This window comes from Schistocerca americana, chromosome 4 (assembly GCF_021461395.2).
Source record: "Schistocerca americana isolate TAMUIC-IGC-003095 chromosome 4, iqSchAmer2.1, whole genome shotgun sequence".
Lineage (NCBI taxonomy): Eukaryota > Metazoa > Arthropoda > Insecta > Orthoptera > Acrididae > Schistocerca > Schistocerca americana.
Window position 1 is genome coordinate 242,819,255 of NC_060122.1, and position 18,076 is coordinate 242,837,330.

Sequence of the window (18,076 nt, forward strand, 5' to 3'; positions counted from 1 at the left end):
AAATGTACTTTCCTCTCAATTTCAGCTGTGCCACATATTAGTGTGAATGGTCATGTTGGCTATGTTACAAGATCAGATTAGTTAATTATCTATACTCTTGTCCCTGCAACTACTTGAAAGGTTGCTGACACTCTTCAGCAACTTTATGTTATTATAGCCTCTTCATGTCTTCATACATATCTCGCTGATGTAGTTGCAGCCACAATGCTACTCTCTGTATATTTAAGGTGGAGATCATATTATTAGTGGCTCTGAGCACTATGGGACTCAACTGCTGAGGTCATTAGTCCCCTAGAACTTAGAACTAGTTAAACCTAACTAACCTAAGGACATCACAAACATCCATGCCCTAGGCAGGATTCGAACCTGCGACCGTAGCGGTCTTGCGGTTCCAGACTGCAGCGCCTTTAACCGCACGGCCACTTCGTCCGGCGGAGATCATATTGTCATTGAACATAAGTGTTCCCTGCTTGATTACTCTGCTATAGGTTTTTTTGGACTGTACATTAGTCAGTAAATTCTTGTGAAACTATATGTATTTTACAATATTATTGTAGAACTTAGTTTCTCTCACTAGATATTTTAATGCTCTTTGTTACCGATTCTTTCTTTTTTCCCTTGGTATTTAATATTATAGTCTGAAGAGGAAAAAACTGTTATAAAATAGTAAAGGAACATATTTTGAAAACACTTGTACCTACAGTCAACATTCTTCTCAAGACTTGAATTACTTCACTCACAACTTCATTTTCAACCTTCATTTTTATCTCTAATATTTAATTTTTATCTCTAGGAATGTGAAAAAGAGGATACTTTCTTTATTTTAAAATGAAAAAGAAGACATTTTCAAATTTTGGAATTAGAAAAGACGATATATTACTCAATACCCACACAATTAACATTGATTATGTATTATCAATGGTAAAACTATAAAATGAGGGCAGTTTACCACAACAAATAGTTTTCATTCATGACTTGTAGGAATCCTTTGGAATCCATTTTCCACAAGCATTTGACATATATAGCGAGCTAGAAAAGGAAGGAAAAAATTGATACTCCTGATAATGAGGCCTAACACAGCTTTTTCCAAACAGATCCAGAATACTACAGTAACTATATTTACATTGAGAACTACTGCTTTTTCACCTATTGTTGACCCATGTGCGGTATGGGCTCAGGGAGCGAAAAAAGATCACTGGTGAGGAGGGGTGAGGTGTAAGGGAATGCTTTTGCTGTCCTACTCAGTGGTAGTGTTCATCTTCTGCAGTGGGAACGACATCAAAAGTAACAAATTTTCTAAAAGCTTATCAAAGAGACATTCATGTTCAAATGCAGCGCATATTAGTAATAATGTATACAAAATTAAATTGAGACTGTTATAACACAATTGTTGTTAAATCACATAAGTTGGCAGTAGCAGCATGTGCACAGTCTTCTGATTTTTACTGCATGTATGGATCAGAACAATGGGCTCATGGATCAAGAAATTGTAAACAAATTGTAGCTATGCTTTATTTTTACATTTTTATATTTAGAAACAATTACTTTATTTTTTTCTCACCATTTGCTCCTGGTTAACAGTACCCCAAGAATATTTTTCTGTAGAGCTTATCTTCCTTAATAGTCATTTGTCAATCATTAGACAGCTGAGGGATTCTTTGCAAACATCATTTTTCTAATTATATTGTTCTTGCAAATGACCTCAAAGTGTGTTCACAAACTATTCCTTTCTTTTTTTCACTTACTCTGCTTTAGGGATAAAAGTCTTTCTGCATTTTGAGATGGAATGGCAAACAAAAACTGACCAATTTTTATCATTTTCATATAGCTGGAAGAATGTCTGAATTTCTCAAAATATAGAGTCCAGTTTTTGTGAAATTCAAGGCTAATGAAATCTTGTTTATGTTCATGTTCTTATTCCCAAACTTCTTCAAGCAGCAGAATTCACTGAAATGTTTCATGTGATAAACAGGTACACCTCTATCCAAAAGATATTTAATGGTTGATTCCACATGCTCCCACTCAGGCAATATTTGAACAGGCAGCCACTTGAAACATGTGAACTCTTGCATGGGTACCAAGCACTTTTGCAGATATTCTGTACATCTTTCATAGAATCCAACTACTGCTGCAGTGAATTTGTCACATTCCGCATACAGTCCATTTTTATGTTTCTTATCCAACTGAGCTTTCATTTTTAGCCACATAAATTTACTGGCCTCACGATCAGAAAACATGTTATTAACAGACTTCAACAAGCAAATTAGTTTCTTTCTCAAACTCTGCTGTGCATGAATGAAACATGCTGATGTGTTTGTATATAGATAGATCGCACTCAGTTCATTTTCAAAGAACTTCTTAATGTTTGTAAGTGGGTTTAAGCTGTGAGAGAAAACATGATTTCAGATAAGAGAACATATTGATAAGTGTGTTTATACCCCAAAATAATGATCACTACCTTGTTTTGCTATGGGACAACAATTTCTTGGTTTCAATACAATATATTCTGAAAATTCTCTAACTTCAATAGTCTAGACTGTATAGTTCTGAAAATACTAAAACAATTTGAAAACTACACTTTTGATATCAATCGTAATTGCATCCCCAGCTTGATAAATACAGTTATTTAGGGTGTGAGCTGGATACTAGACCTCAGTCAAAAGTTCTCTCCCCAACAATTTTTTAAGTTTTGAAAAAATGTTTTTCCCTGAACAATTCTGATACCAATCTTCCAAACATTGTGCTACAATTGTCTCCTATGAATGTTATACTCTTATCAAGGAGTCCCATGTTCTGAACAGCACCCTTTAAAAGTGAAGGCAGTGCCTGCAGTCTCATCAGGTTTTGAACCTAATTCAATTACTTTTTATTGTAAACAGTCAGTTTTCCAATCAGAATGTGTAGTGATTGGGAATATTTTCACTGACTCATGTGTACTGCTAGTGGTAGAAATGCTACAGTGAGCTATGTCATTATTTTTGAAACTCCTCATCTCTCTGTCAACAGAATGAGTAAGCACTAAGTTTATTATTGCTTCTGTATTCCTTCTTTTAGTGCGCCCACAACTACTCGATTGCTGGCATTTTAGGGGCTTACCTGAACCATTGTGTTGCAGAGTGGACCACAGTTTATGGTGACAGTTTTTGAACAGTTCTGAATTTCAGACAGCTTCAAACACCCATTTAGTTTGCCTTTTCACTCACCCTCCAATAGCAAAACAGGGTGTATGGTGCAGATATCCAAATAGCAAAAGTTAAGAGTGGTAGGAACCACCACAGATGTGTTCATGATGTTGGTACGTAGGACCACTCCCACTCTTCTCCATCTCCTAGTCCCACTGCCCCAGGAAACCTGGATCTGGCACAATGAGTGCTATCCACCAGGTGCAGCAGTGTGGGCACACTTGTACGTAACAAAAATGTGTGGATGCCAGCTACAGTAGTTACCTTTCCATGGGTGACTCATTATGATAGTTGACACTCTGACGTATTTGGAGCGCAATCATACCAACAGACTGTGTGCATGCCTACCAGATGCACAGGTGGCTCAATTGGACATGGAAACCCTGCCTGTAATGATCCCACACTCACACAGGTGTAACTCGTGCACCAGAACACCAGTGATGGTTCTCATGAACTCACAGAGATGAAGGACTCACCACACTCAACTGATGTTGACTATGATACCGCGTCCTAGCACATTGTATAACACCTCCAAGTCCTTCATCCAGCTGGTGGATTTAAGTGACGGGACTCTGTGCTCAAGTTTGCCTTTCAAAGCAGTGATCACTTCCTGCCCATGTCAGGGGGAAGGTTCTCGTATCTTGGACCAGCAATTTTGAAAGTCTGCCAAAGGGCATGGAACTTGATGATGGCTGGTAGATGGTACCACTACATCTTACATCTGTGAGTGTTAATCTCACCAATGCAGTTCTGGCTGCAGAATCATACCCATCTCGCTGGGCAATTAATGCTCATGGTGACACTATAAAGCTAGCAGCATAGAGGCTCTGTCTTCCGTTGTGATTTTACTGCACTAGTCTATCATTGATTAGATGGGTAGATCACATAACTAATGAGGAAGTATTGAATAGGATTGGGGAGAAGAGAAGTTTGTGGCACAACTTGACCAGAAGAAGGGATCGGTTGGTAGGACATGTTCTGAGGCATCAAGGGATCACCAATTTAGTATTGGAGGGCAGCGTGGAGGGTAAAAATCGTAGAGGGAGACCAAGAGGTGAGTACACTAAGCAGATTCAGAAGGATGTAGGTTGTAGTAGGTGCTGGGAGATGAAGAAGCTTGCACAGGATAGAGTAGCATGGAGAGCTGCATCAAACCAGTCTCAGGACTGAAGACCACAACAACAACAGTCTATCATTCTAATTATACATTGTTGTTTTGGTCTCAGGATTCACTACACCTTTGGTTTCACTTATGGATTACTAAATGGATTTGTTATTGTACCATTCTGTCTTCATTGCCCATGTTCATTTTGCTGTTGTCCCCCTGTCATGTCCATTGACTTGCTGTTGATAGCCCTTGGCCGGTGGCCAGTGTCTGCAGGTTCTTGAGTCATCCACGGTCTTGTCAGATTCTGGTCACAGTTGGATGTGCTAATCGGGCAAACACCAGATGGCACATTAGGACACAGTGTCTGCTGTAAACTGATGCACACAGATTAGTACTTGCATGCCTTCCGCTACCATGCCCCTTCCTGCAGGCCATGTTCTGTATGAATGGTTATGACAACCACCATATACAGTATGACTTAAGACTGAAGAAGCTGAGACCACAGCCTTCCCAAGATGAAACCTGTTGTGATGGCAGTTATCCCACATGTGAGGAACCCATAATCAAAAATTGGAAGAATCGGTAACATAATTTCAAGAGTTTGTTCCGCTCAACACTCAAGATGAAATCCTTTTTGGGATCAGTCAAGGATGACCTAGGACTCTGAAAACTGCAAGTGTACTTAGGCCAGAGTATCTGTGTGGTACAGGCAAAATGCACTGAACTTTTTTGGAAATTTGTGGTAAGTTTCTGGGCTTAAATACTACTTAATCTTACTTAAACTAACTTATGCTAAGAATAAGATGCACACCCATGCCCGAGGAAGGACTCAAACCTCCGATGAGGGGAGCCGCACAAACCGTGGCAGGGCGCCTCAGACTGTGCGGCTACCACGTGCGGCAAAATTCACTGGACATAAATGCTGCAAAGGCAACAAACAGGCAGCAGAGTCTGCTGTGGCAGAGCACTGCGTCTCTCACAGACGTGTCATGAAGTATGATGGCACTAAGTTATTGCACCAGTCAAACACCATCTGGGATTGTATTCTAAAAAAAGACTGTAGAGATCTGACAACACAACAGACTACTAAATAAAGACTACAGTTTTCAATTAGCAAGGCCTCGGATCCAGCCTTGAGCATGAACAAAGCAACCATTCCCATCATGGCAACTGAAGAGAATGAGGGCATACTATCACCATGACAGTAGAGACCCATGTCAGGCAATGGCAGCAGTGTGACTGAGAACATGGGATCTTACTCCAGTCATGCACTTCCCCCACCCCTGCTCCAGGTCCATGCCTGGAGGTGGCTGGCTGGAGGCTGCAGGTGGTAAGGAGGGGATATAGTGCCAGCACCTAGTAAAGACAGTCAGTCATCAGAAATGCCTGAAGATGGCAAGAAGTCAGCGGAATACCTGAGAAATAAGGTTTCAGACTTGACAGGAGATGCTGGTGTAAGTGATTGCTGGTCCATCTCAACCAGCTTCCAAGAGAACTTTGTGAAGGGAACTGCATGCATTGAGCATTTAGGATAAGGTACCCTGGGAAAAGCCATTGCTCACAGTGGCACATAAAGTTGTATGTTTTTGATGAGCCAAACAACAAAGACACTAGACAGTAGTAGCTAACAAGAGGCATGTAGTGTGTTCCAATTAGTCTTGATTTTGTTCTTTTTAAATAATAAAAGATATCAAATAAACTTATGGCACAATAAGGAGTTTAACTTGCAGTGCATGGAAGGTGTAGTCTCGGTCAGAGGTGGTTCTGTGATGTTTTTGGGGGAGTTTTTCATACTATGACTGTGTGACAGAGCCCTTAGAGTCTCAACGATCGACATCTTGTAAAATAGCTGGAAATTGTTTTCTAGAAATAATGTACATGATGTTCAGTTCAAAGGTTTCCAGATAACAAGTCGTTTCCTCATTTGTTATCTCCAAAGCCACTGTGATGACTGGATCTGTTTGCATGTCAAATGTTTCTATGCAAGTAGACACCCATACCCTCCGTATGACACAGTACCACAGTGGCAAATACAGTCACTGGTGTAAGTCCTTTGTAGAGACAATATTTCCAGAACACAGTGTTTATAGATTATAGAAGCAGTACATACACATGAGATTTGAAGCAGTCCCTGAGATGAGTGAACATAAAATACTTAACATGATACCAGTCTGAAGAAAAATACATTCACTGCTTTGAGAGACTTAACCCAACCACTGCTTGATAAAAGTACATCAGATGATTCATACACATATGCTGGCCCTATGTACATAGTCTAATATTTTTCATAGAAATGTTAAATGTGAACTTCGTGAATACTAAATGGTTGTATGAATGTCAGCATAGTAAATCATCAACACTTCAGAGATAGAATGCCAAAATCCAATTTAAACAACATTCTGGCTAGTTGCAGTTTCTTGAAATCTCACATATGTGTTGGGTGAGTACTTCCCGACAATAGATTTTTTACAGGCTAGTTGTAAATGGATCTACATCTACATCTACATCCATACTCCGCAAGCCACCTGACGGTGTGTGTCGGAGGGTACCTTGAGTACCTCTATCGGTTCTCCCTTCTATTCCAGTCTCGTATTGTTCGTGGAAAGAAGGATTGTCGGCATGCCTCTGTGGGCTCTAATCTCTCAGATTTTATCCTCATGGTCTCTTTGCGAGATATATGTAGGAGGGAGCAATATACTGCTTGACTCCTCGGTGAAGGTATGTTCTTGAAACTTCAACAAAAACCTGTACCGAGCTACTGAGCATCTCTCCTGCAGAGTCTTCCACTGGAGTTTATCTCCGTAATGCTTTCACGGTTACTAAATGATCCTGTAACGAAGTGCACTGCTCTCCGTTGGATCTTCTCTATCTCTTCTACCAACCCTATCTGGTATGGATCCCACACTGCTGAGCAGTATTCAAGCAGTGGGCAAACAAGCGTACTGTAACCTACTTCCTTTGTTTTCGGATTGCATTTCCTTAGGATTCTTCCAATGAATCTTAAGTCTGGCATCTGCTTTACCGACAATCAACTTTATATGATCATTCCATTTTAAATCACTCCTAATGCGCACTCCCACATAATTTATGGAATTAACTGCTTCCAGTTGCTGACCTGCTATTTTGTAGCTAAATGATAATGCCTGCTATTTTGTAGCTAAATGATAATGGATCTTTCTTTCTATGTATTCGCAGCACATTACACTTGTCTACAATGACATTCAATTGCCATTCCCTGCACCATCTATATTGTGAATAGCAACGGTCCTACGACACTCCCCTGCGGCACACCTGAAATCACTCTTGCTTCGGAAGACTTCTCTCCATTGAGAATGACATGCTGCATTCTGTTACCTAGGAACTCTTCAATCCAATCACACATTGGTCTGATAGTCCATATGCTCTTACTTTGTTCTTTAAACGACTGTGGGGAACTGTATCGAACGCCTTGCAGAAGTCAAGAAACATGGCATCTACTTGGGAACCCGTGTCTATGGCCCTCTGAGTCTCGTGGACGAACAGTGCAAGCCGGGTTTCACACGATCGTCTTTTTCGAAACCCATACTGATTCCTACAGAGTAGATTTCTAGTCTCCAGAAAAGTCATTATACTCAAACATAGTACGTGTTCCAAAATTCTACAACTGATAGACGTTAGAGATATAGGTCTATAGTTCTGCACATCAGTTTGACATCCCTTCTTGAAAACGGGGATGACCTGTGCCCTTTTCCAATCCTTTGGAACACTACGCTCTTCTAGAGACCTACGGTACACCGCTGCAAGAAGGGGGGCAAGTTCCTTCGCATACTCTGTGTAAAATTGAACTGGTATCCCATCAGGTCTAGCGGTCTTTCCTCTTTTGAGCGATTTTAATTGTTTCTCTATCCCTCTGTCATCTATTTCGATATCTACCATTTTGTCATCTGTGCGACAATCTTGAGAAGGAACTACAGTGCAGTCTTCCTCTGTGAAACAGCTTTGGAAAAAGACATTTAGTATTTCGGCCTTTAGTCTGTTATCCTCTGTTTCAGTACCATTTTGGTCACAGAGTGTCTGGACATATTGTTTTGATCCACCTACCGCTATGACATAAGATCAAGGTTTGTTAGGATTTTCTGCCAAGTCAGTACATAGAACTTTACTTTCAAATTCATTGAATGCCTCTCGCGTAGCCCTCCTTACACCACATTTCTCTTCGCGTGATTTTTGTTTGTCTGCAAGGCTTTGGCTATGTTTATGTTTGCTGTGAAGTTCCCTTTGCTTCCGCAGCAGTTTTCTAACTCGGTTGTTGTACCACGGTGGCTCTTTTCCATCTTTTACGATCTTGCTTGGCACATACTCATCTAACACATATTGTACGATGGTTTTGAACTTTGTCCACTGATCCCCAACACTATCTGTACTTGAGACAAAACTTTTGTGTTGAGCCGTCAGGTACTCTGAAATCTGCTTTTTGTCACTTTTGCTAAACAGAAAAATCTTCCTACCTTTTTTAATATTTCCATTTATGGCTGAAATCATCGATGCAGTAACCGCTTTATGATCACTGATTCCCTGTTCTGCGCTAACTGTTTCAAATAGTTCGGGTCCGTTTGTCACCAGAAGGTCTAATATGTTATTGCTACGAGTCGGTTCTCTGTTTAACTGCTCAAGGTAGTTTTCAGATAAAGCACTTAAAAAAATTTCACTGGATTCTTTGTCCCTGCCACCGGTTATGAACGTTTGAGTCTCCCAGTCTATACCCGGCAAATTAAAATCTCCACCCAGAACTATAACATGGTGGGGAAATCTACTCGAAATATTTTCCAAATTATCCTTCAGGTGCTCAGCCACAACAGCTGTTGAGCCGTGGGGCCTATAGAGACATCCAATCTAATTAATGGAAGAATCATGTCATTATGTGCACAAAAATTAGCCTGCTTTAACTATGACCTTCACCCAAATTATTTCACATTTCGGATCTCCTTCGATACTATTGCACTTCTTATCGCTATAAACACGCCTCCCCCTTCACTATCCAGCCTGTCTCTGCGGTATACATTCCAATCTGAGTTTAGAATTTCATTACTATTTACATCTGGTTTCAGCCAACTTTCTGTCCCTAGTACTATGTGGGGCATTGTGACCGTTTATTAATGAGAGCAGTTCTGGGACCTTTCTATAGATGCTTCTATAGATGTTATCGTTGCTATAGTTGATCCCAGGATGAAAATTTTGGGTGGCATGTAAATGTTTGGAGGCCTGTGTGTGAACTTATTACGATCTGAGAAACTAAATAATCATTTGAAAAATGGCTGCGTTAGACTTTGCCACTAAAAATGGATTATGAGTATTAGCAGTAATTTTGTTTCTGAAATACGTGATAGTCTAGGAAATTAAAAAAAGGTTGTGAAACAATTTTATGCATCCACTTTGGGGATACCCTATTTACAAGTACAAATTCCTATTAAAAATTATGGTAAATTATGCAAAAATTCTAATTAATGGAAGAATCATGTCATTATGTGCACAAAAATTAGGTCAACAAAAGTAGAATAATGAAGGTCAGCACATAAAAGCACAGAGATATAATATGCAGTGGGAAATGTAGCTATGCCTGAAATTTAATGTTAATTATCTTGCAAAATAATTGGTTTTGCAGAAACTGAAGTATGTTGCTGAAAAGTTGGGTTCCAGTCTTTCTCATGAATAATCTCACTAAGTTCAAAATACAAACCATCTCACATGAAAATTGCCAAGTTGAACTGTAGTAAAAAGTTCAGTTAGTCATATGTTTTGAGTAACAGAATACAAAATGAAAACTGGCAAAATGTACATGAGGCTCAAACAGTAGACAGCAAATATGAAGCATTCTTGGATATATACTGTTATTATTTTAATTGCCAATTTCCCTTACAAACAAAATGTATCAACAAAGATATAAAACTCTCCAGCTGGATCACCCCAGGAATCATTAGATCATCACAAAGAAAAAGAGAACTTTTTTACATTAGCAAATCTAAACTAGGCAGTAGTGAAGCATTTAAGTCATACTTTACTCTGTATAAAAAGATATTAAGGAATGTAGTAAATGCAGCCAAAAAGCTACAGAATGACAACTACCTCAAATTGTCATCAAATAAGAGCAAAAGCATGTGGCAATGTATTAATATGAATACTAATAGAGGAAAACAACTACAAAGTGATATTACCTTAAAAATAAATGGAAAATTAGTCTCCAGTAGGAAAGAAACAGCAAAGGAATTCAATAACTACTTTACAGAAACAGTAGAAAACCTGGCTAACCATCTTAAAAATAGCTGTCCCTTACAACTAGAACCAAACTTATGCTCTGAGACTCTATTTTTAAGGCCTACATCTGAAATTGAAACAGAAAAGACACTGCAGTAACTTTATCAGTAAACCCCTAGCCCACATAATAAACTTCTCATTCCTGAATGGTGCTTTTTTTGGTATGCTCAAAATTGCAAAAATTATACCTGTCCACAAAAAAGGAAGCAAAGAGGATCCCAGTAATTATCGACCCATTGCACTGCTTTCAACTTTTAGTAAAGTATTTGAATATATAATGGCCACCAGAATCATGTCCTTTCTAGACAAAGAAAGTATCCTGTCACCTGCTCAGTTCGGCTTCCAAAGTAAGAAAGCTACAACTGATGCAATACAAGAATTTCTAGATTATGCACTGGAGCTTGTGGACAAAAAACTCCCAGCCATAGGTATCTTCCTAGATCTAACAAAGGCCTTTGACATGGTTAATCATAGTATACTTTTGCAAAAGATGCATTCCTATGGTATAAGAGGAAATGCCTATGACTGGTTTAAAAGCCATTTGGAAGATCGACAGCAGTATGTCGAATTAAATGAAACTAAGCTAGCACTGTACATTCCTCCATACATACCATAAAGCAAGGCATTCCCCAAGGCTCCGTCCAGGGCCCCTTGCTGTTCTTACTTTACTTAAATGACCTTCCTCACAGCCTACCAGACACAAAAACCCTTTTGTTTGCTGATGACACCTCTGTACTCATATCTGCGTCCGAACAAATTCTCCAGTCTAATATAGATAGGACCACAGATCAAATAAGTCGATGGCTTCAAAGTAACAGGCTGCTTCTTAATGCAAAAAAGACAATTGGAATAATCTTCCACACTGCCCATAACAGAAATCCATTACTACCAACTATATCACTGGAAAGAAATAATGTTAAACTTCAAAACGAAATAAAATTTTGGGGGGTCACTATTACTGATACGCTCACATGGAAAAGGCACATTGACGTTACCAGCACAAAACTTAGCAAACTGTGCTTCATGATTAGATCAATAAGGAATGTCACTAACACAAGTACCCTAACCACGATGTACCATGCACTCTTTCACTCTGTACTTAACTACAGAATCATCTTCTGGGGCCAAAATTCTGAATCAATTGAGATATTCAAACTGCAAAAGAAGATAGTCAGAACAATTATGTTCAAAAACAAAGAGACACTTGTACACCATTATTTAAGAAGCTAAATATTTTGCCCCTCCCATGCCAATACATAATAGAATTATTATTCTTTACCAAAAAAAGTATCAACAAAATTAGCAAAAATATGGATGACCACGATTATGACACAAGATCAAAAACCTCTCTAAGAATACTTCCCCACTCAAAAAAACTGTACAGTGATGGTGTCAAGTGCATGGGAATAAAATTATATAACCATCTTCCAACTTTTATACAAGAAATCCAAGAAATAAATAAATTCAAACAGACGGTGAAATCTCTTTTAATAAAAGACTGCTTTTATACCATCCATGAATATTTGGAATCAAAATTGTCTTAGTGCGTGATAATGTATCAAAGCTGAAGGTTGTTAAATCAATTTTGTCACATGATGTAACAATTCTCTGTAACATAATTTGTAGTTAATGTAAAATAATCATTCTTCTGTGTTCTTGTTTACTGTTTTAAACTCCTGTAACTGTATATTTGTATTGACTTATCCCGTATCAGTGGTACAAGCCATTGTACTGATTTGATCTATGGGGCAAATAAATAATAAATAAATAAATAAAGAATCAATACATTGAAAGCAATGCCTTGAATAATTAATTTAAGCAGGGAAATATTTGGTTAAAGTTTTGAAGTAGTTGAGCACCTACCATGTGTATACTGCTTACAAAATACACAGAAATTGAATAATAAGTAAAATCCAAAAAATAATTTGTATTAGAGGTGCACTAGGAGCAGATGCAAGAGTCCAGCTTGCTCTCTTTTAGCCGGCCTCATTCATTTAGGTTAGCATGAATGTGAACCAGGGTTTTGGTGCCAATATTCTTGACCAAGTGTTACCTTACTTACACACCTTCACAGTGAGCATGGTGGGGACACTACCCTCTCTCAAGAAACAACAGCCATTTTTACAGGGCTGCCAGATATGTTCCCGGTTTGATGAACAATCAGGCACCATATTCCACCTCAACTGACATGTTAAATCATTCAGTTTTAATCATAGAGAAAATGTCTGGGACTATTTGAAAAATTGGATGAAATACAGCAGTCAACATCCCCACAATTTGGTAACTTTACAGGAGCTAATCATCAGTGAGTAGTTTCATCTCGATATACCGTACCTGAAGAAACTTGTGAACTCTCTTCCACCTCACATTGAGACCATTACCAAGCCTGGTGGTTGTGTTACATATTGTTAGTGTGACATCTCAAGAGCTGGCTGATTTTTGTCTGCTGTGCTTACTGACTCACTTCAGTGAAATTTTAAAAAATTCAAACTTTATTTCTTTGATCTATGTTGCTGGAATGTATGGAAGTCAATGCATATTTACTGAAGGTAGATCGATATTAAACATTGTTTTAACATTATTAACTAAATTTTATTTCAGGCACACATTGTTGAAGTATTTATACGTCATTTTAATAAATACATAACATGAATGTTTGTTCTATTTGTATGCTCAATGATGTAAGCTATAATAAATCTTTGTAAAACAAACTGTCATCAGCATTCATCAGAGTGTAGTACACAAAATAAATGTTTTACTATTTTTCTCTTGTCATGTTGATTGTGATGGACTTTGATTTTCCACATAAATGTTAAGATTAATGACAGGTTCAGTAGGTAGTGTCCATTGACAAAAATTGGAATGTCCAGTCAAAAATCAATATACATCTTTGTAAATCTTAATAAAATGTTGCCAGAATATACTAAGATATTTTTTTCCATTTGTAATAGATGAAACACCATCCGATGTTCACTTCTCTGGAAGGCGGTCTTTTATATCTCTGCCTATCAAAAATCTACATGAAAATGAAATATGTATTGAACTAGAAATTCGACCACTGGCTGACAGAGGGCTCCTATTGTTCATAGGGCAGCCAGATACAAACAGTTTCATGTCACTTTCACTTCAGGGCGGAGTGCTTGAACTTCGAATTCTCCCCGGTATGTGGCCATAACAATTAAGTAGGAAGTACTTTGTTTTTGTTAACAAAAGTAGCCGTGTGTCTGGTAACATTGTAGTATTGCAGTCAAAAGCCTTTGCCAAGCCGTCCAGAACAGGTGAGTAAAATTAGAAGTAATGCAGTTTATACATATCTTAGGAGTTGAGATAGTTACGAGAAACCAGTACTGTAGATTTTTAGGTTTAGCTTGCACTTAGAATAAAAATAACTTTACCGCAAAAATTTCTCTCATACATAATTAAAATTTATACTGTGCTTCACCATTAAACTGTGTGGTATTCTTGTATCCAAAGTTTCCCATAACTTTTCACAGTTTATTTATCAGTGATACAGACATTTACTGTTCAGTTTTTACTGTTCTAATCAATACATGCCAATGAAGTATACCCTTATTATCTTCAAATCCAGCAGATTAATAAGATTCACACAATGTAAAACTGCAATATAATATAAACTTTACTGTATGTTTGTGGCAATACTCAGGTGAGGTATGACCATATGGCAGTCCCATACCACTATATTTTATTTCCCATCAAACTGCCATGCTACACAGATGGACACTGACAACGTGTGTGCACCACGGACATCCAGCGGTCACTTGCTCAGCATTCTTTACAGCAAGAATCAAGGAACCTGATTAAATTCTATGATACACAAGTCATGTGAAACATCCTGGATTTCAGAGATATGACGTTGCACTCTCCAGTAAAACATTCCACACTGTCATGCACCTGGGTTCAATATATGTCACACTCCATCCTCTATCCCATTCCCACAGGATTTGTTTTCCTTTTTTTATTCCTTACACACTACCATTTTACTGTACTTACGTGTTACATTTTATTTGGATAATTCTTCTGGTTTCTGTTTTATTTTCTCTTTGTGTTTCTGTCTCAAATACTCACTCCTCTCACCCTTTGGTGTCCTTTCTTTTATATATGAACTGAGGTCAGTCCAGTGCTAACTAATGTATTTGATCTCCCACTGCTTCCAACATATTTTCCTTCATCTGTGCCCCCTTATGCCCTTGTGTGTTACTGATCTCCTTTAACTTGGATTGTTAGTCGTCGTGTGACTAGGGCGTCCCATGGGGTAGGCTGTTCGCCGGGTGCAAGTCTTTCGATTTGATGCCACTTCGGCGACTTGCATGTTGATTGGGATGAAATGATGATGATTAGGACAACACAACACCCAGTCCCTGAGTGAAGAAAATCTCCAATCCAGCCGGGTAATGAACCCGGGCCCTTAGGATTGACATTCTGTTGTGCTGACCACTCAGCTACCGGGGACGAACAGATTGTGATCCACCAACTTGCTCAACAGCTTCCTTTTTTCTTCACTGAAGAGGGATCTTGTGTTGTCAAAACCTGTTGGCATTGTTTTGAAGGTAAGTACTGGCAATCCGTTACACACTATCTGTATTCATCCATACATGTCCCTATATTCATTTTACATCATTGTGCTCTGAATGTTTTGTAACTTAGGAACGCAGTTCCTTTTTGCATTACTTGTCATTTCATGATATCATTGTGCTTTTCACAGTTGCTGGTTTTCATTTTTACTGACATGTGCATGAACTGTTATTTTCCAGTTCACTGAAACGGAGCACCTAAACAGATGTGTTATGATGTCCTTTGAAATAAGTTAATAAACTGTCTCTGTACATGTCCTAGAAACTGTATTGCTATTGGAGTCAGTGTAACCAGTAACAAAATAAACAAATAAAAATCTAAAATCGTTCAGAGTTTCCATGCCAGTAATGCAGGAAAACAATAGTTCTGTGGCAAATGACTTACTGAAACACAAGCATTTTACAAATTTTATGATTTTGGCATTTTAATGAATTTAGTTAAGTCTGCTGCGGACATGCTAACACAGTGATGTGATTCTTCAGTTTCTCCCAGTGTATTTGTTGCTCGAACAGTCCACGGGTATACTGCCGGTTTATAGTGTCCAATGGGCAAAATATTTTGGCGATCAGACATGTTGCCATCATCAGTTGCACTGACGAACTGAGCTCCTGAGGGCGGGCAGCCGATTTAAAACCCCTCCCCCCGTGGGCTGCTCTCTTCGCCGTCCGCACCCGTGCACCTGCGGTCGCGAAGATGTGGGTGTCGGAATCTATTGTAGCGTCGATGCGCTTGCTACGTCCGCCCTGGTCACCAGTTCTTACTTCTTGCTGAGAGTCTTCTTAATTACACATTCAATGCCGGGTCCCAAGCCTTGCTGAAATTGTAGCCGCAATCTCAGTTGATAAGATCTTCCCTGGTGCGAATTTCGGTAGCCTCCCTTATAACGCTGTCCCAATATTTAGAGGTCTGAGCCAGGATCTTGGTACTCTCATAATCCATCTCATGTTTCTCGGACAAAAAGTGTTCTGCTACCGGATGTTGCAGTCGAGTGTGCCTTTGATGTCCTCGGCAATGATCTTTGATGGTGCATACTGTTTGTCCGATATAAGTCTTCCACACTCACAGGAAATTTGGTATATGCCAGCCTTCCTCAAACTGAGGTCATCTTTCACACTTCCCAGTAATGCCCGTGTTTTATTAGGCGGGCAGATGTTTCTTTAATATACGGCCGATTTTCCCCAATGGTGCACCGTTGTACAGAATAAAGGCAGTGGCTACCTCTTCTTCCGTGACTTCATCCGTCTCCACAGGTTGTGCTGTGGTGGTGGGACGGAGAGCGCATCTAATCTGCCATTCCGAGTACCCGTTTTTTCAGAACACGGTTTTGAGGTGTTCCAATTCCTGGGGCAGAGTCTCTGCGTCTGAGATGCTGCGCGCCCTGTGTACTAGTGTTTTTAGTACTCCATTCCTCTGAGAAGGGTGGTGGCAGCTGTCTGCATGCAGTTACAGGTCAGTGTGCGTTTTCTTCCTGTACACACCGTGGCTCAGGGTACCATCAGCTCTTCTCTTGATCATGACATCCAGGAATGGTAATCTTCCTTCTGCTTCGGTCTCCATAGTGAATTTGATGTTTGGATGTATGGAGTTTAGGTGTGTAAGGAAATCCAGGAGCTTGTCCGTACCATGGGGCCAGATGACGAACATGTCATCGACATAACAGAAGAAACAAGTAGGTTTCCAATTGGATGACGCCAAGGCTTCCTCCTCAAAGTGCTCCATGTACAAATTCACAACCACTGGTGAGAGTGGGCTGCCCATTGCGACTCCATCCATTTGCTCATAATATTCCCCATTAAACAGAAAATACGTTGAGGTCAAGACATGCCTAAAGAGTTTGGTGGTCTTCTCGTGAAATTTCTGCCCAATAAGCTCTACTGACTCTCGTAGAGGCACCCTGGTGAATAGTGAAACCACATCAAAGCTCACTAGGATATCAGTGTCTCTCAGTCTGAAGTTGTCGAGACATTTCACAAAATCCATGGAATTACGGATATGGTGAGGGCATTTACCTACATAGGGGCTAAGTAATTCACCCAGATATTTTGCCAGCAAGTAAGTAGGTGCCCTAATGTTGCTGACAATCGGGCACATAGGTACCCCCTCTTTGTGGACCTTAGGGAGTCCATAAAGTCTTGGTGGTACAGATCCTTGAGGTGACAATTTCTTGGCGTTCCCCTCTGGTAGATCCGCGTCCTGGAGTAGAGCCCTGGTCTCGTTTTCCACCTTCTTCATGGGGTCAGCGTTGATCTTCCTATAGGAGTCGTCATCTAGCAAGCACCACATCTTCTCAATGTAGTCCTTACGGGAAAGAACAACAGTGGCGTTGCCTTTGTCAGAAGGTAAGATAAAAATCTCTGAGCACTCTCTTAGGTCCCGAATGGCCGTCCTCTCTCTGCTGGTAATGTTAGTCTTCATAGGTTTAGTTCTGGTCAGAGCCCGGCAGGTTTCCCAACACACTTCTGCTGCTTCAGGTGGTAATCACGCTGCAACCTGTTCCACTGCATTGACGATGTCTGCCGCCGGGAGAAACTGGTCATATATATTATAAAATTGAATGAACTTACATTTACATCATTATTTGAGTTATTCTTTTAATATCTCTAAAAGAATCATAAGCTTTTAGAAAGTTATTTGGTGGTTCAAGATTCTATAATCCTTGAGGAAAAAATTCATTTCTTCCATTTCTAACAGATATTTTGTAAATTAACATGATTGAATAAAGAAGAATCAAGTAATTGATTATTTTTTCGATTAGGAAAACAACAAAATTAAATTGAGGCGTATCAAATTATATCCAATTATAATAATTAGTAATATCTAGTTCCGAATTTCTTTTCCCTTGTAAACCAACATATTCAAGTGTTTGAAGTTTGAAGAACGAAATTGGAATTTTTTGATTTTT

At 39.3% G+C, this 18,076-nt stretch overlaps 1 protein-coding gene across 1 annotated transcript in view; it reads left to right on the plus strand.

The window, feature by feature from the left end:
- LOC124613377 (protein eyes shut) overlaps window positions 1–18,076 on the plus strand; it is a 260,127-nt gene that overhangs the window by 190,009 nt on the left and 52,042 nt on the right. The window contains exon 17 of the mRNA XM_047142078.1: window positions 13,533–13,742. Within this exon, the coding sequence (XP_046998034.1) occupies window positions 13,533–13,742 (210 nt within the window). The remainder of the gene's footprint in view (window positions 1–13,532; window positions 13,743–18,076) is intronic.